General features: G+C 55.5%; 1 protein-coding gene across 6 annotated transcripts in view; it reads right to left on the bottom strand.

Moving 5' to 3' along the window:
- The window catches only part of NFATC1 (nuclear factor of activated T cells 1), a 114813-nt gene extending 99309 nt beyond the window's left edge, over positions 1 to 15504 (bottom strand). For 3 of the 6 annotated variants that reach the window (XM_069809228.1, XM_069809230.1, XM_069809231.1), the window contains exons 1-2: positions 15317 to 15503; positions 5206 to 6304 (exon numbers count right to left, since the gene is read on the bottom strand). In XM_069809228.1, the coding sequence (XP_069665329.1) occupies positions 5206 to 6304; positions 15317 to 15449 (1232 nt within the window). In that variant the 5' untranslated portion in view covers positions 15450 to 15503. Of the gene's footprint in view, positions 1 to 5205; positions 6305 to 11150; positions 11290 to 15316 lie in introns of those variants that run through there. The other 3 variants (XM_069809232.1, XM_069809233.1, XM_069809229.1) reach the window with 2 other exon arrangements.
- Positions 15505 to 16043: the final 539 nt, after the last annotated feature.

The raw sequence follows: 16043 nt of genomic DNA, 5'->3' as shown, positions 1-16043 counted from the left end.
CTGCTGAAACTTTTACCAGGCTGCTAGCTTGCCCCTGCTCCAACCGTGCACCAAATGCAAATATGGTTACAATTTATTATTTATTACCCATGTCGCACATCGAAGCGGATGCCTGTTAAAGATTCTTGTGTATTTTTTGGAGGAGTAAGAAAACAACGGTGATGCCTGTATGTCCACCAACTGGACTGTGGTCAGAAAAATATACCTGCTGTATATTTCACCTGAGTTAACGTAGGTAGATTTTGCTTTCTTTTTTCTTTTTTTTTTTTTTTTTAATTTCCTGTCTGACAATTGAGCAATCTGGCTGTGAGCTGTTAAAATAGATGCTGCGTCCCACCCCAGACTTGGCTGTGTTTTGCTGGCACGCGGAGCAAGGAGCTCCTCCGTGGAGTGCACGCGGCGCGCTGGAATTCCTCACGCTGAAGTCTGAAAACGCGAGTCGTCATCATCCTCCCAGATAACACTTAACGCTACTGTCCTCAAACTTCACATTCAGAGATCGATTTGCATGGGAAATGTTGCATTTGGTGGCTTAGAGAAAGAACAAGAAACTATTGCTGTGGGAAGGGAGATAACGAGTGGCTGGCATCGCATCTCTGCTCGTTCTGAATTTAGAATCACGCCGTGCTAAAACGAGCTGGTGAGGGAAGGCCATGAATAAGACGCTCACAGGGGCGTTTGAATGAACTGAAAAACAGTCAGGAGAAAGCGTGGGGAGGATTAAATCAAACATACAACCAACAGAAAAAAATCAGTTTACCGAGACAGGCTTGCAAGCGGTCTTCGGCTTTATGGTACAGCGACCTAACGTAGTCAAAAGCCGCTGCTACGCGGTGGCAAACCGAACTTGTTGAAGCATCTGAACATCCCCATCCAGCGTGAATACAGCAGGAAAGAGAGAAAGGTTAGAGACATTGCGGGCTCTTCCCTGTCCGCTCCCCCCGCCCCTCAATTAACACTAACGAGTCCCAGGAGATGGTCACCGCCACAAGTCCCCATTTCCCTGGGTCTTGCCCAGACAGCCCTGCCTTTGCTTTGTCTGAGGAACTTCCTCTGGCTTGCCATAAAAGCACAAGTTTGCCATAAACACGCAAGTTTGCCATAAAAGCACAAGTTTGCCATAAAAGCACAAGTTTGCCATGAACATGCAAGTTTGCCATGAACGCGCAAGTTTGCCATGAACGCACCGGTCAGCAAATCCGGAGCTGCTGCGCCAGTGACTAGCTCATCTTAAGACAGCTGGTGCCCTTTTCCACCTTCAGAAAACCCCAATTTCTTGAGAAACTCAACTTCTGCCAAGTAACGTTGGCCTCTACCTCACGATCTGGACCAAAAGATATATTTAAAAAAACAACAAAAAAAACCAAACAAAAAAAGCCCATCAAAAGCATCTGAAAGGTCCACAAATCAAAAGAAGGGAGGAAAAAATACGCAACATTTTAAAATCACGATTTTTAAGGAAATCATATGGTTTGGGGCCTCAATGAACGGTTTTTGCATGCTTGAGTTTAATACTGCCACAGTCACAAAAGTCAAATCCAAGAAATCCACAAAAAATAAACAAGCCCACTGATGCAGATAAAAGCCAAATTTGCTTTTGCAACTGGTAGAGAGGTACCCAGCCGCACATTCTCTGGGTGCAAACTACAGCCTCCGCATGTACAACTACATGACCCTGTGTCTGTGAGGTCAAGAACATACACGGATATTTTTGAGGTTGAAAAAAGAGACTGCAGCTGAAGAAAAATGTGGCTTTCAACGGTTAAAAAAAATAAACTGTGCAAGAAAATACAGTAGGGAGCTTTTATAAGCCACCTGGAAATGGGTGTCTATTCCTGGAAGCTCTTTTTGGTGTGGTAGACCTCATACGCGCCATACGCCTGACCAACAAACCCAACCATTTCTCTTCCCCCTTCCCCCAAAAAACACTATATTTAATGAAAATTCAAGTGTTACAGGCCAACACACTTCTTGGATTAAACTGATGACACTTGAAATAACTACAATGCATTACTTCTTGATGAGTAAGAAACTGTCTCTAGGAAATTTCAGGTTCTGTTTAGTCAAATACAGCAGCTGAAGAGGAAGTCATTAAAAATGTGTAAGATACTCAGAAATCCGGCACTTTCATGAGCGCCTGTACTTTTTGTTGTAACGCAGGATGATTTGGGACATGTCAATGAGTGGGTAAAAAATACAAATGGGATTTTAGTTTTGGAAATGGTCACTAACATTGCCCCAATACCCGAGGGCAGAAGTCCAGTCCTGTATTTCCATTTTGGCTTTGACATTTTTCCCCGTGGGAGGTTCTGCACTACAGAGCACTGAGGAGCGATGGAGAAACGTCCCAGAAAGGAACACAACTGCGACAGCAAGGGCTTGAGAAACACAGAGCATCACCTGCTCGTACAGTAACTGCCTGGTAGAGTGCTTCTCTTTAAGCTATTTCCTACGTTAACTATAGAAGAGGGACTACAGAGAGAAACTTCTTGCATTTGAGCGAGACAGCACAATGCATAAATACTGACATAAAAAAAGACCTGAAGCAGAATTTCACAAAGACCATCTCTTGACTCTCCGCGAAACGATTTACCTCCAGTGGGTTTTGAGGCAGGTCGGTACATTCAGGTAACCCATTTTGGTCCGCAAAAGGTAACGACTCCCATCGCTACCTTGGGGTTTGTGCCAAAGCTTCCCCTGAAAAAAACCTCTGCTCGGTCTCTAAATATTTCCTACATCCAAAGGAACGTTCACAGCCCTTGAGGGGGACGCGTCAGCCCGAACCCGCTCCAAAGAGCCCGCAGCCTGGGGAGCGGGCTGAGCCTCCGAGCTCACGGTCCTCATCAGCACAGGGCGCAGAAAGACCGTGCTTCTGCTAAGGCAGGCATTATTATTACTCTTATTATATACTCTCATTATTCCCTTGCTCCAGGACTCAGAAAGCGTAAAGCGGATTGAGCTTTAATGACAACGAATGAAAACCATCAGCAATTTTGGAAAGAACACAGAAAAGCAGCTTCCCTTTTAGGCTGATGCCCACTATAAAACCCCGGGAAAGGAGACAGCACCCGGCCGATGGTCTGCCGGAGCCCGCTCCCTCCTGCCCCCAAAAGCGACGGGAATGCAGGAGAGGGAGGGAAAGGCGTCAGTGATTTTCCAAGGCTTTTGATGAAAACTGTACCGCGTATTCAGGAAGAGACAGAGGAGGTAATCAAATCTGGTTATCTCGAAATCATTATGACCGGGTAGATTTTGGAGCCCGAGTTGTTTGTTGGAACCCACCCCTCCAGCCCTCGCGTTTGAAATAGAACAGATGTGTAACATAACAGGAAAAAAATCCAGCTCTGTTGTGACAAATTCTTAACCAATTTTTTTGGAAAGATTTAAAATAACATAGTTTCTGTTGCGTAGGCTGTGATCCTGTTGACGTCCGTGCTCAGTTGCCCAGCGCTTTCATATACATAAAACGAGAGGTATTTTTGGTGGAAGGAAGCACCGTCAGTGTATCTGATTGGTAAAATAACTTAAAATCACATTTCGACAGTAACTTCCAACTGCCCTAGAGCACGAGTTAATGAGATCACATGGAAACATATTGCGAACCAGGAAACATATTTTACCGAAGACCAAAACAGTGGAAAAAAATGTTAAATACACAACGTAGCGGGGCTCCGTTTTGTACGCTTCACCTTTCTTGTTTGCGTTAGCGCACAGGCATGCCGGGTGCCTCCTGACGGGCTGCAGCAAAGCAGCAAAACGGAAAGATAAAAGCCTGTTTGGTCAAACTGTCCCATTATTGCCCTTGAAGCCTTCGGCAAGAAGCAGCCCCCTGGCGCAGAAGCCAAGGGCCGGGCTCTCTGATGACCGCGGGCTACTTGGCACGTCAGTGGGAGAACGTAAAATGCTTTTTTTAAGAGCGCGGGAAGGCTCTGAAGGCTTTGCCTGGTGTTAAAAAGTCTCTATCCCTGCTCCAAAAGGCAGCGAGTCCCTACCTCTGGATGGCTCGGCCAGACCCAAAGGGGTTGCTGCATTTCCCAGCGCTGAATTGAGGCAGGGTCCTGCAAGGAGCCCGGGCAACACAGAGAGGAGGAGGAGGAGGAGGAGGAAAACGATGTGGAAGGGGACCATGGCACTACGTGCTGTTACACAAAGGGCCACGGACCGCTCGGTCTCAGTTTTGGGAGACAGTGGCAGAGAGGTGCTGGCTGGAGAAAAGCAAGACCAGCAAGGTTGAGAGCCGGGGAACGTATCGCTAATTAAAACGTTTCAGCTACGCACCTGCTTCTTTCTTTTTTGAGAAAGACAGCTTTGCTGTCAAAAGCAAGAAGCCAGGTGCACTTGGGGAGGAAGAGGAGAGGGGGTGGCTGTCACATCCAGGGACTGGGAACAGCCTGCAAACTTTTGGAAAGCCAAACTCTTTTCCTGCACCACGTGCTTCTGCGTATACAGCCTTCAGAAGCAAAACAAAGACCGTAACTGAGACTGAAAGAGAAAGCAATGGATGTAACTCAAATTCTGGCTATTCTGTGGTGCTTCCTACCCGGAGTCCCCTTGTGATAAATAAACATGACCAGTATTTTATCAGCTGACAGATAAGGTTTTCTTCCTGAAACATAAAAATGGTGAGGAAGGGGGGAAAAATCACTGTCCAACACAGACAGGAAAAGAAGATTGATAAGCAGCTTTCAGATGAAGTGAAGTAAAAGCTGAAATGATGCGCAAAAGAACGCTATTCCTATTCTGTTTGCATTCACTGTCTATGAAGCGTAAATGTAAAAGGCCCTGTAACAGCCACAATAATGAGACCATCTCCTTGTCCTGCAATAAAAACATACTGAGACATGATGAACCATTTAAGTAAAGCCACAGGTCTGATGGCACCAAATTGTCCTGCTGCTTGACGAGCATCTGAATACCCCACTTCCAGACGGCCCGGGCTGGGGCTCATCCCGCAGGAACCAGATAACCAGTTACAATCCACCCATGGCCAGCTCCTCCAACAGCCTCTTTAACCCTTCAAGGCTTTGCTCGCGGTCACGCCACGCCAACAACAGAGGCAGTGCATCACGAGATACAGCTAAGTGGAATGAGTGGATGGGCAGATTCGGCAGGAAGCAGAGACAGGAAGGGGAAGGAGGAAAAAACCAAAAAAACCCACGCAGTAAAGATATTATGGGGATTGCTCTCTAAGTTGGGGTCCCTTACCTCATGTAGGATGTCGGAGACAGAGACTTTGGTTTGGCCCACTGGTAGGGATGCTGTGGCACGGACAGGTACTGCTCGCAGAAGTTTCCTTTCCTGATGTGCTGAAAGCTGGAGAAGTCTTCCGGTGACAAATCGGCAGAGGGCGATATGGTCCCGTGATCCTCGCCAGCCGGTTCCGTTTTGAGAGTCATGGACGGGGTGTGGTCGATGGCGGTCTTCCTCGACTTGATGGGAATCCCGTCGTTCATATCTATGGTGCTGTCGGTGGTGAGGGCGTTGATGGCGGCGACGATGGCGGAGCTGGTGTACTGGTTGGTGTTCCCCAGCCACGTCTCATCTGTGACGCTCACCCGCGGCGAGTTTTGCGGAGAAGGCGTGGGGGAGTGGTGTGGGGAGTAGGAGGTCTGCCGGCCGTTGAGGCTGTACTTTCTCTTGTTGCAGGGAGACGGAGGCCTGGAGTTGCGAGCCCCCAGCCAGTTCTCCTCCGTGATGCTCGTCCGGGGAGACGTCGACGGAGAGTGCCTCGGGGAACTGAGCAAGGTGCAGGCCACCATGCTGCGCTGGTAGCCCTCCTCGGTGTCGGTGGTCTTCGGAGAGACGCACGGGGACTGCCATGGAGAGGTCTGGGGGGAAGTGTATGGATACGAGTAGTTGGACTCGTAGGAAGACGCTTCCGAGTTGCAGCTTCTGGAAGACAAGCTACTCGCTGGACTCAGGCAGGATGGGTCTCTGTACGCCTCGATGTTCGGTAAGTTCAAAGTGGCAGTGGAAGGCGAGCGCTTGGCGTTTGGGATGGCCTCCTCAACCTCATCGTGGAAAAACTGGTTGTTGTTATGATGAAGTCCCATGTAAGAAGTGATCTCAATTCTAGGGCTCTCCAGCGCTGGAGCTCCATTAGGTCTGATGTTTGGCGGCAGGTAATACTCGGAGGCCCCGCCGTCGATGTGTCCTCCGTAACCAGAAGGATGGTTTGTCGATGGGACAACTGAAATGACAGGATTTGATGTCTGAAGGCCATGACATGGAGTTGACAATGAGGAATGCGCCACATTTAGAGGCAAGCCAGCATTTACGTTTGAAGATGTGTAATTATAGTGTTCTGGAAAAAACAAACAAACAAACAAGAATGATATGAGGTGCCGCACAGATATACTCACTTCGTAACATACCCAGCCGGAGTGGAGGGACATGGCACAACACACAAAAGCACAGCTCTCCTTAACAACCCAGCCCACAGGCATGCCACACCAGGGGAGAAGCTGCGGACTGGCATCCTTGAAAATGCCGCTAATTGAACAGCACAAGACAAGCTGTCTTGGGAGGGGGATGTACAAGGACTGAGTTTGTCTCGAGGACACTCTTCTTATGTGAACCTTCAGAGCAAAAAACCCAGTCTTCAAACAACGTTGCTTCAGCATTCAGAGACTGGAGTGCTGCTCAAGAGATGTGCTTTTATGTAAGCGAGCCTGATTCCCTCCCTGAAAAGTCAGAACACACAAAAAACACAGGACAAAAAACACAAGTGGAGGCAGACTAAAGGGAAGAACACGATCAACTGCATTCTGTTAAAAAAATTACACACAACCGAAATTTCCATTACAGCAAGTTTCCAACTGGTTCCAGTTAACTAGGATTTTGGAACAAGAGGGATCTATTGACCTGCTCTGGTTTCTGGGACCACTTATCCTCCAGCCCAACTGGCAGAGGCCAGGTGAAGGATAAACATGGATGTCTCACTAGTCTGCGACAGCTGAAATTCCACTGAAATTGCTGGTTATTGTGCACGCCACGTCGAGCGCTGCCAGCAGCGTGCTCTTGGCCGACGGTCTAACCGTTCAACAGCTCCGGGTGTACAAAAGCAAGAGCGGAGCTGCGCAGTTGGCGTGGAAAACCTGGAAGGTGACGGATCGCATCACAGACTTGCACCGACCGGGTCCCTCACCCAGCGCAGGGGAACAACCCGCCCTTTGTGTGCCTCCATCCCTGCTACGCTACGGGGACCAGCATCCCACAGCTGGTCCGCAGGAGACCATCCCTGCCTCGCCTCGCTGTCAGACTGCTGAAGGGACTCCTTCAGCTCTGCTCCCCCATCCTGGGGCTGCATATGTGTCTCTCTTAGCCCCACCGAGACACCGGTGGGGATACGGGCAGCCCTCAGCCGAGGGCAACGTGCCCCTGGCGCTCTGAGCAGCGGTGGGATCGGGGATCATCCACCCCATGCTTTCTGATACAGGGAGGCTCTGCATCACCAGCACACATGGACCAGAGCCCCTAATACCAGTACCTCTTGCCTCACTGGGAAAAGACAGCAAAACCTTTCTATCAGGGACAACGGCTGCTCAACTTTGAGTCCAGGTAACGCCGTTCCGCAGGTTCCTCTGAGCAGGCTGGGAATGCACCCAGCTCCGGCTCCAGCCCAAGCTGCGCTTGCAGCGCATCAGCCTTCCCTAAGGTTTATTACGGCAGCGGCACTTTCCCGCAGGACGGAGGGAAACTCTGCATTCCCCCCGCCCCCGGCCACAGCCGGTCCACACCGGGAGCTTGTCCCCTGCCCTCCCAGGAGGCCAGCACCCTTGGTGGTCACCCTTGCCCACTTTCCCTAGGGAGATACGGAAAAGCTGCGTTAATTACTGCAGCTGTTATTCCCAACGCCGCCCGGGAGTGCTGCAGATGCAAAGGAGCCTCCGAGCCGTAACGCCAGCGCGGCCGGCTCTCCTCTTTCTTTTGTTTATCAGCTCAGCCCTCTCTGGTGTCGTCCTCCGGCGATCCCGCGCTCGCCTTTCTCGCTGGCAATGACTCCAAGGCGAACGGTACTTAGGAAAAATTAATGTGCTGTGGCAGTTTCACAGCAACTCTGCGATGTTCCAACTGATGGATGTCATGTCAGGTAACAGTCAGGAACGATGAGCAGCAACACCTTTTGAACTCGCTCTCTAGTCTGCCTTCAGAGACCGGCCATTTACTGAGGAACGGTCATTAAATTACACCGGAGCGTGACACAAATAAAACTGGATTATTCAAAACACGCTGCAGCTTCACACTCTCTTGAAACAACAAGGCAGGTAGGAATTACAGAGAAAGAGGTGATACTTTGACAAGGATAATCCGACTGCAGTGGTCCTGGCGAGGCACAGATCTGCCTGGGGGAGCAGAGTCCCCTCCTTCCAAAATTAGTGCCCTCGTGTTGCTGCCCTGCCACACGGCCGGCCTGCTCAGTGTCACCACAACTGCCACTGCTTCCCTCTCATTCTTCCCGGAAAAAAACAAAAAAACCAACGCAGAGTGGTCCAACAGTGGTAAGACCTTCTCCGTTTCAGAAATTAGCTCGGAGAAAGGGTCTCAGCAGCGCCTTCGAGGCCGCTCCAACCCCATCCCTGCCTCCTCCAGCTCCAGAGGAAGGTGATGTCCCCACCGCCGGGACACCAGCTAGGCTCGTCTTCCACGTACGCCCCGCGGACCCTTCCACTGCCTCCTGGCCCGGTGTGTTGGCGGACGGCACTGGTGACACGGCACAGCCGGGCGCCGTCTCCAGCCGGTCCCCACCGCGCAGCCGGACGCACCGGGCTGCACCCACCGGGTGGGCTTTACAGACGGGGTGCAACACCAGCATCCGCTGACTGCGGAGCCAGCGCCCTTAGATCTTTTGTTAAAAATAAACAGCTAAACGAACAAAACGGCAGGGATAATTATTACCTGCGTGAAAAGGACTGTGAACCCAGCGGTTCTCTTAAACTGCAGTTTTCTTAAAATCTGCAGTTCTCTTAAAATGTAATGCATGGCTAGGGTGAAATTCAAACGCTGAAGTCTGCTGGAGAGCTGCAGCCCTGGACAAACAGGCAATATAAAGGTTCAGACCAGTCTTTGGAAGCCAAAGGTTTTTTTAAAAAAACCAAAACGTTAAAAGACAGCCTCACGTGCTCCAAGCAACAAGTTCCCCTAATGCACGTGGCAAGGAATAGCCTCTTTTAGAGCTATTATGCATATTTTTAAAAAGTCAACTTTCAAAGGGCCAAGGAAAACAACATGTCATACAACTTCTCACACAATAGTACTCAAAACTGAAAGAAGCAAGATCCAAAGCCTTCCAAATATATCTAGGTTATCTTAAATTTTCAGGCAGCGTGTAGAAAGTGTGCCCACCAAATATAAAAGCCCCAAAGCCACAACTAGGAACAGGACCAAGTCCTTGGTTTGTGAGCTAAAAACCACCAGCTACAATTTCTGAAAAAGCCCATTCTTCTCCACAACTTCCACATTTACAAAATTCATCAAATGCACATACGGAGTCAGCACACATCACATGCTGATGTTTTCCTCACCAGGGTGAATTAGGCATGTAGAAATAAAACGCCAGCCTTGAGGGACGGACGATGGAGGTGGCTACAAAGGCATGAAACCGCATCCCGCAACGCAGCTCTGTAGGGTATTTTGCCCACGCTGATAGGGACAAAAGGAAGGTAACGCTTTAATGTGGAGTCGATGTCTCAACCGTCATCCATGAAGGCCCCCAGGACCAGTGCACTTACTACCAAGACACGTTCAATAGCGTATTTTAGTATCTTGAGCCAAAGCCCAGTATCAGATAGACCACTGCCGGTCTGCAACAGTTCTGTTCCAACAAATCCAGGCTACATTAAGTGTAACTAGGACAAGAAACTGGACCCCTTGGTTTGTGAGCACATCTCCACATCTTACACTGCGCTTTGTGACAACGTAAAAAAATTCAGTTTTTTTTTTTCTCTAGTTAATTTCACAGAGCGAAGGTTTTATTCCTTTCTATCGTTAATGGGCTGATCCTGCAAGGCACTGGGCACCATCAGTTTTTATTTACATTCTTTAAATAGGAATGCTGAACACCTGCAGCTCAGAGGGGCTTCAGAGAAGGCGAGGGCTGTTTTACATTTCTAAAGATGAAGCCGCGTCTAGGTCTGTGCTTAAATTTGTGCTTTCAAAATTGCCTAATGGAGCTGGGTACTTTTCTCACTGGGACTTTGACACTTAATTTGCTTAGGCCCCTCCACCTTCCAGGTGTCTGATGACTAGGACACTCATCTGAAAAGCGTGGTGTGAAACTCTTAAAACCGCATTTTCGTAAAAACCGAGAAGGTCCTAATAACTATTTGGACACCGACAATGTGCCGGAGAGCTGGGCAATTGGGGAGCGTTAGGAAAGGGAGCGCTACGCCATCACCTGCATCCTGGCAGGCTGCGATACGCAGGCAAGGACGTGGGAACCCGCTTCAATTTAAAGCCAAAAGATAAAGCACAGACCCAGAGGCAGCCTTACGCCGAGGCTGCGTTAAATCACTTACTTGTACGAGAGCTTTTTACGGTGACCAGCTACCACCGACGCCGTAGCAGTCAACCTCATACCAGGAAACGACAACTTTCTCTCTGTGTCAACTCCAGACTCGCGCGCCTCATTTCCACCTCCAAGTATTGTTAAAAGTCATAAAAAAAGACGGCCAGACCGAGACACCAGAGTCGGGAACGGCGTGACCCGTGGGAAATTCAGGCCCGTTATTTTTATTTATGGATGACCTTCAACGCTAAACCCTCAGTCTAACTCGCTCCAGCTCACGGAGGGGGAAGGAGAGGGGGCCAGAAGCGGTTTTGGAACCGGCCCATCTCTGCAATGGGCGAGACCCACATCCCCATTTCCAACCCCACCAGGGGTTGGGGGGGGGGGGGTCGGCCCCCCCCAGCACCGGGCAAGCCTGCGAGGCCAGTCACTGCTGGCAGACGGGGAAGGGGGATCGGTAAAGAGCTCAAACGAGCCCCAAATTTCACAAATGAGGCACCGGCCGCCTCCCGAGCCGTCTGTTTCCCCCCAGCCCCCCCTTTTCCCCCGGGCTGCGCAAGGGAGGGCTCCCCTCAGCATCACCCCTCCGCCAGCCCCCCCCGGAGGTTCCCCGGTGTCCCCCCCCACACACACCACCACCCACCTCCTCCTCCCTCATCGCTGTGCTTGAACTCGAAGAGGAAATCGAAGTCAAACTCCTGCTCGGCCTCCACGCCCGTCATGGCTCCCCGCCACCGCCACCACCACCACAGCGGCGGCGGCGCAGCCCCCCCCCGGCCCGCCCCGTCGGGCCCGCCCCGTCGTAAGACCGGCCACCTGCCGCCTCCGAGCCGAGCCGAGCCGGGCTCCCCCCCTTTCCCTGAGCGTCAAACCCCGGCTAAAGGAGCAGGACGGGCGGTAACGTGAGCCCCGGCCCCGACGGGCGGCCTATCTCCCCGCCACCGCCTCCGATCCGCCCTCCCCGCCGCTTTGCTGGATGTTTCCGGGTCGATGCAAACAACCGCGGGGCCCGGCCTCTTCCCCCCCCCACCCCCGGCCCGGGCTCTACGCCCGCAGCCCCTCCGAGCCTGCAGGCTGATACCCCCCCCCCCCCCCAGACCCCCACGGTTCTCCGGGGGAACTTCAACCTGCTCCCGCCCCGGGGGTGGTGGGGGGGGGGGGGAACGAACCGCCGTGGGTGCCGGCCGCCCGCTAAACGGAGCGCTTTCGGCCGGGGGAGGGGGGACACGGACACGGGCGGTGTCTGCCCGGGCCACCGGCGTGTCCCCCCCCCCCCCCCATTTTCGGTGAAAAGCTGCTTCAGGTTTCCCGCGAAGGTCCCCCCCACCGTGCCGCGCCTGCGAGGCAGGAGGCTTCGCTTTCGTTTATTTATTATTTATTTCACTTAGTTGCAGCACCCACTAGTGCCAACTGCTATAAAAAGCGCACGAAAGCCGCCTTCGGAACGTTACCGGCCGCCTCCGTGCACCGGGGAGGGAAAAGTTCCCCGGGGACGGGGCGGTAAGGGCGGGCAGGGCCCCCCCCCCACCCCCGGGCTGCCGCTTTTCCCGCTTGTAGGGGTTAAAAACCAGTTAGGGAAAAGTAAAGAGAAACTCTTTTTCTGTTCAGAAACGCGGTTCGGTCAGGATGCCAGCGTCCCGTTTCAAAGTCTCCGCCGGGCAAAGGAGCTCCCGGCTCGGCTCGACTCGTGGGCTCCCCGAGCTTCAGGCCGGATTTCACAAGGAATCGTGGTTGTTGGTTTTTTTAAAGCGGTTATGGAAACGGTATTCCCTTAGAAACTCAGGGAATACCATTTTCCAGGCTAATGGCTGAAATCTCCGTTAGAAAGTGCCAGGAAAACACGGGTTTTTTTCCATCAGAGCCCGTTACGCTCCCCCCCCCGCCCCCCGCCGCCCCGCAGCCCCGTCCCGTCCCTCGCACGAACCGGCGGGCACCGGCACCGACGGGGCAGCCCCAGGACACGCAGGACCGACCCCCCTCGGCCCCGGGGTGCTGCCAGCCTCGGGGCTGGGCTTTACCCCGGAGGGCGCCGGGGTCCGTTTTGGGGCGGAGGTTGAAGCAGAGCCGCATCGGGGCTGCCCTCGGTGTGTGTGTCCCCCCTCCCCGCTCGCTTCCCCCGAAGTGCCGGGGCTGAGTCCCCCCAGTGTGCCAAAGGCCCTTTGGCAGCAGCGGAACCCCCCTCCGCCTTGGGACCGAGCCCGGTCCCCGGGATGCCGGAGCAGGCCGGGGGGGGCGGGCTGCCCGACCCAGCCCGGGAGAGGAACCGGGACGAGGGGTCCCGCTTTAACCCCCGCACCGTCCCGCAACCTCTGCCCCGACGGCGCGGACTGCCGCGCCTCCCGCCCGGGGCCTACAGGCGGGACAGCCGCCGAGCCCCGGCCCCCAGCGTCCCCGTCCCCCCCCCCGGTTTACACCGGGCTCACCTCCCTGCCGCCCCTCCGCGCCCGGCCGTTGTCTGCTCCCCATCTCCTGCCGGGGGACCCCGCTGCTCCCGCTCCTTTGCCTCTCCCGCATCTGGTACCTGCGGGATGGGGGGAGTTGGCCCCAAACTATTTACGGACGGCTTGATTTGCCAGTGCCGTAAATATCAGCGCCGGCAAGGAAATATTTCGATTGGCACCCTTCGGAGAAAGAGGAAAGATGTACTACGGAAAGGCAACACCGAAGCGATGCCACATGTGGGGACGGAATAACGGCGTCGCGCCAGTTAGGAATCCAGTTTAAAACAGTGCCATTAAACTGGGGAGAGCGAAACGAGCCGGGGGGGGGGGAACAACACACACAATGTGCCCCGGCGAGGCCATCCCCGTGTCGCCGGGCTACCCACCGACCGACGACCGACCCTCTCCCTGCAGTTAACCCGAATTGTCCCCCAGCTCCCCGGGTCGCAGCCCCGGTCCGACGAGGGACCCCGCAGCCGGGCTGCTCCTGCTGCAACCCCGCAGCCTGAAGGAGAATTTAACTTGTAAATTCTCCTAGGACCCAAAGAAAAAAAGCGAGGTCCCCCCCCTCACCGGGCCACTTTGCGAGAGTTTCTTCCCAGGCTAAGCAAGAGGTAGGGGGATTTTCTTTGATCGCCGTCGTTTGGCAATCAAGGGGCACCTGAATTTGCAGGCAGCAATCCTGCCGTGCAGGGCTCCCCGACGTGTTTCCTGGATTGGGTCACACTTTCTGGCTGGCCTCATTTTCTTAGTCCCTTACCAAATGCATCAACAGGGAAGAGAGCTATGGACGAGGGCTGGCGACATTTTAACACAGGCATCAGAAATGCCAAAGAGGGGGGGGATTTTTTTTTTTTTTTTGACCAGAGGCTCCACTACGCTTTTTGTGTCAGCTGCCTCCGGGTGTAATTTTTCCAAGTTAGTGCATTCAGTGCCCTCGAAGCCCCAGAGCGCTGGAAACGCCGTGCGTGCAGCCCTCGGAGGTCCGAGCGTGCGAAAGGCACGCAAGCCAATGCTATTAAATAAAACGTAATTAACTTTCATCCAAAAAAGCGCTCGCACGCTTCAAAAGCGGAGCCGCAGTCACAGCCGCGCCTGCAGCTTTTGGACTGGCAGGATCCTGTCAACTCAAATGAATCCCTGGAGTGAAAACAGCTGTGTTAAAAAAAAAAAGGAAAACAAAAGATGGGTCCTGAGCTCCCGTCCAGCTTTTCGGGGATGTGGCGATCCCCCCCAACCCCCCAACTTTTTCTTCCCGCGACGTGCGGGCTGGCTGTGCCCTGTCCCAGCCCGGCAGACCAGTTTAGCCCCAGCAAAACGGCGGCACCACCAGATCGGAAGGAAACTTGGGAGCCCGGGAGCAGCCCGGGGGGGGACACGACACACACACGGGACACACGGCAGAGGACTGCCCCCGGACCCCCAGCGGGGAACCGGGAGCTGCCCCGCACCTGCTGCGGTGCGGAGGGGATGCCCGGTTCCCGGCTAGCGGGGTCCCGTTCCCGGGGCGAGGTGCGAGCGGCGGTGGGGAGAGCGGTGCCGGGTAACGATGCTCCGGGTCGGCATCGGGGGGGGGGGGAGAAATGTCCCGACTGGGACAGGAGAGGGTGAAGCCGGTCCCGGCTCCAGCCAAACGCTGCCCCTGGCAGGACCGAGCTCAGCCCGGCCCAAAAGCTACCGGCCCAAGCGTTTCCCGAGCTCCGAGCCCACGATTTTTCTCTCGAGAAACTTTTACCGCCGGGTTTTCGGCGCACTTTTCGCAGCAAGGTTATTACCGGGCATGGAAAAAAGTCGCGACGGAGAGCCGGCATCGCGACGCAAGGGCTCCCCCGCAGCCGAGCCGGCGGTAACAGCGGGCTACCCGCACCCCTCCACCACCACCCCGGGGCCGGGAGGGGGGAACCGGGACGGCGGAGCCCAGTTGCACCGGGGGAGGGCCGGCCGCTGGCACTGCCCAGGACCCGCTTTTCTTTTTTTACTCCCTCTTTCCCCCCAAACACCCCAAGAGCGAGGAACGGCTGCAATCACAGCGTGTATTGTACCCCCCCCCCCCAACAACCCAACCCCGCGTCCGCGGAGGGAATCCCCCGGCCGCTTCCCCCCCCCCCCCGCCTCGACCGGAGCCCGGGCACCCTCGCAGCCCCCACCGGCACCGGGAGCGGCACCGGGCCCGGCCGGGAGACGGCCGGGGAACGGCGCCGTGCGAGAGCCGAAGGAGACACCTATTGGCAAGCGGCCGCCGGCAAAACCTCCGGGCCGCCGCGGGGAAACACCGGGGAGGGGGGGACACGGGGAGGGGGGGGGGACGGGGACACACCGCCGCCCTCCCCTCCCCTCCCGCCCGTTCCATCCCCTCCCCTCCCGTTACCTTCCTCCGCCGCCTTCATGGTGCTGCCGAGCGGGCGGGCGCCGCGTTGCGGGGCCGCCGCCGGCTTCTCTCTCCCTCCGGTTGGGTCCCGCGACGGCGGAGCGGCGGCGGCCGGCGGGGCAGCGCTTGGCATTCACCCGGCGGGGGCGGCGGAACCCCGGCCCCTCGCCCGCCTGCCCCCCCCCCACCCCACCCCACACCCACCCACCCACCCCCTCGCCCCGGGGGCCGGGGCCGCGCCGCCCCCCCCGGCGGGGTTAGCCGCGCCCGCGGAGGTACGGGAGCTCGCCGCCGCCGCCGCCGCCCGTGCCCCCCCGGGGCCGGGGCATGGAGGGGAGGGCGGGTGTGCGTGGGGACTTCGGAGGCACTACCCGGGACGGGGCGGCGGGCGCTGGCCGCCCGCCGGCGTGCCGCAGGCGGGGGGGGGGGGGGGAGAAGAACGGGGGCGAGTGAATGTGCGGAGCGGGGAAGTCTCGCTCTGACGCAGGGCTGCGCGCCCGGCGCCGCCTTTTTAAAGCTGGAAAACACCCCCCCCCTCCCCCCCCACCCCCCCTCCCCAAACCACCTCCCTTTCCCCTCCCGGCCCCTCTCCCCGCCCCGGCCCCGTGATGTCAGCCGGGCCCCGGCGAGCGGCCAGCGGGAGGCGGGTACCGGCGGGCACCGACGGGCTCCGGCCGCCCCTCCGCGGGGCACGACGGCTTGACCGGTCGCCCCCCCCCCCAACCCC

The sequence above is a fragment of the Haliaeetus albicilla genome, chromosome 21, assembly GCF_947461875.1.
Source record: "Haliaeetus albicilla chromosome 21, bHalAlb1.1, whole genome shotgun sequence".
In the NCBI taxonomy this organism is placed as follows: domain Eukaryota; kingdom Metazoa; phylum Chordata; class Aves; order Accipitriformes; family Accipitridae; genus Haliaeetus; species Haliaeetus albicilla.
Note: the sequence above shows the minus strand (reverse complement) of the source record. Positions and strands in the feature narration are given on the sequence as shown.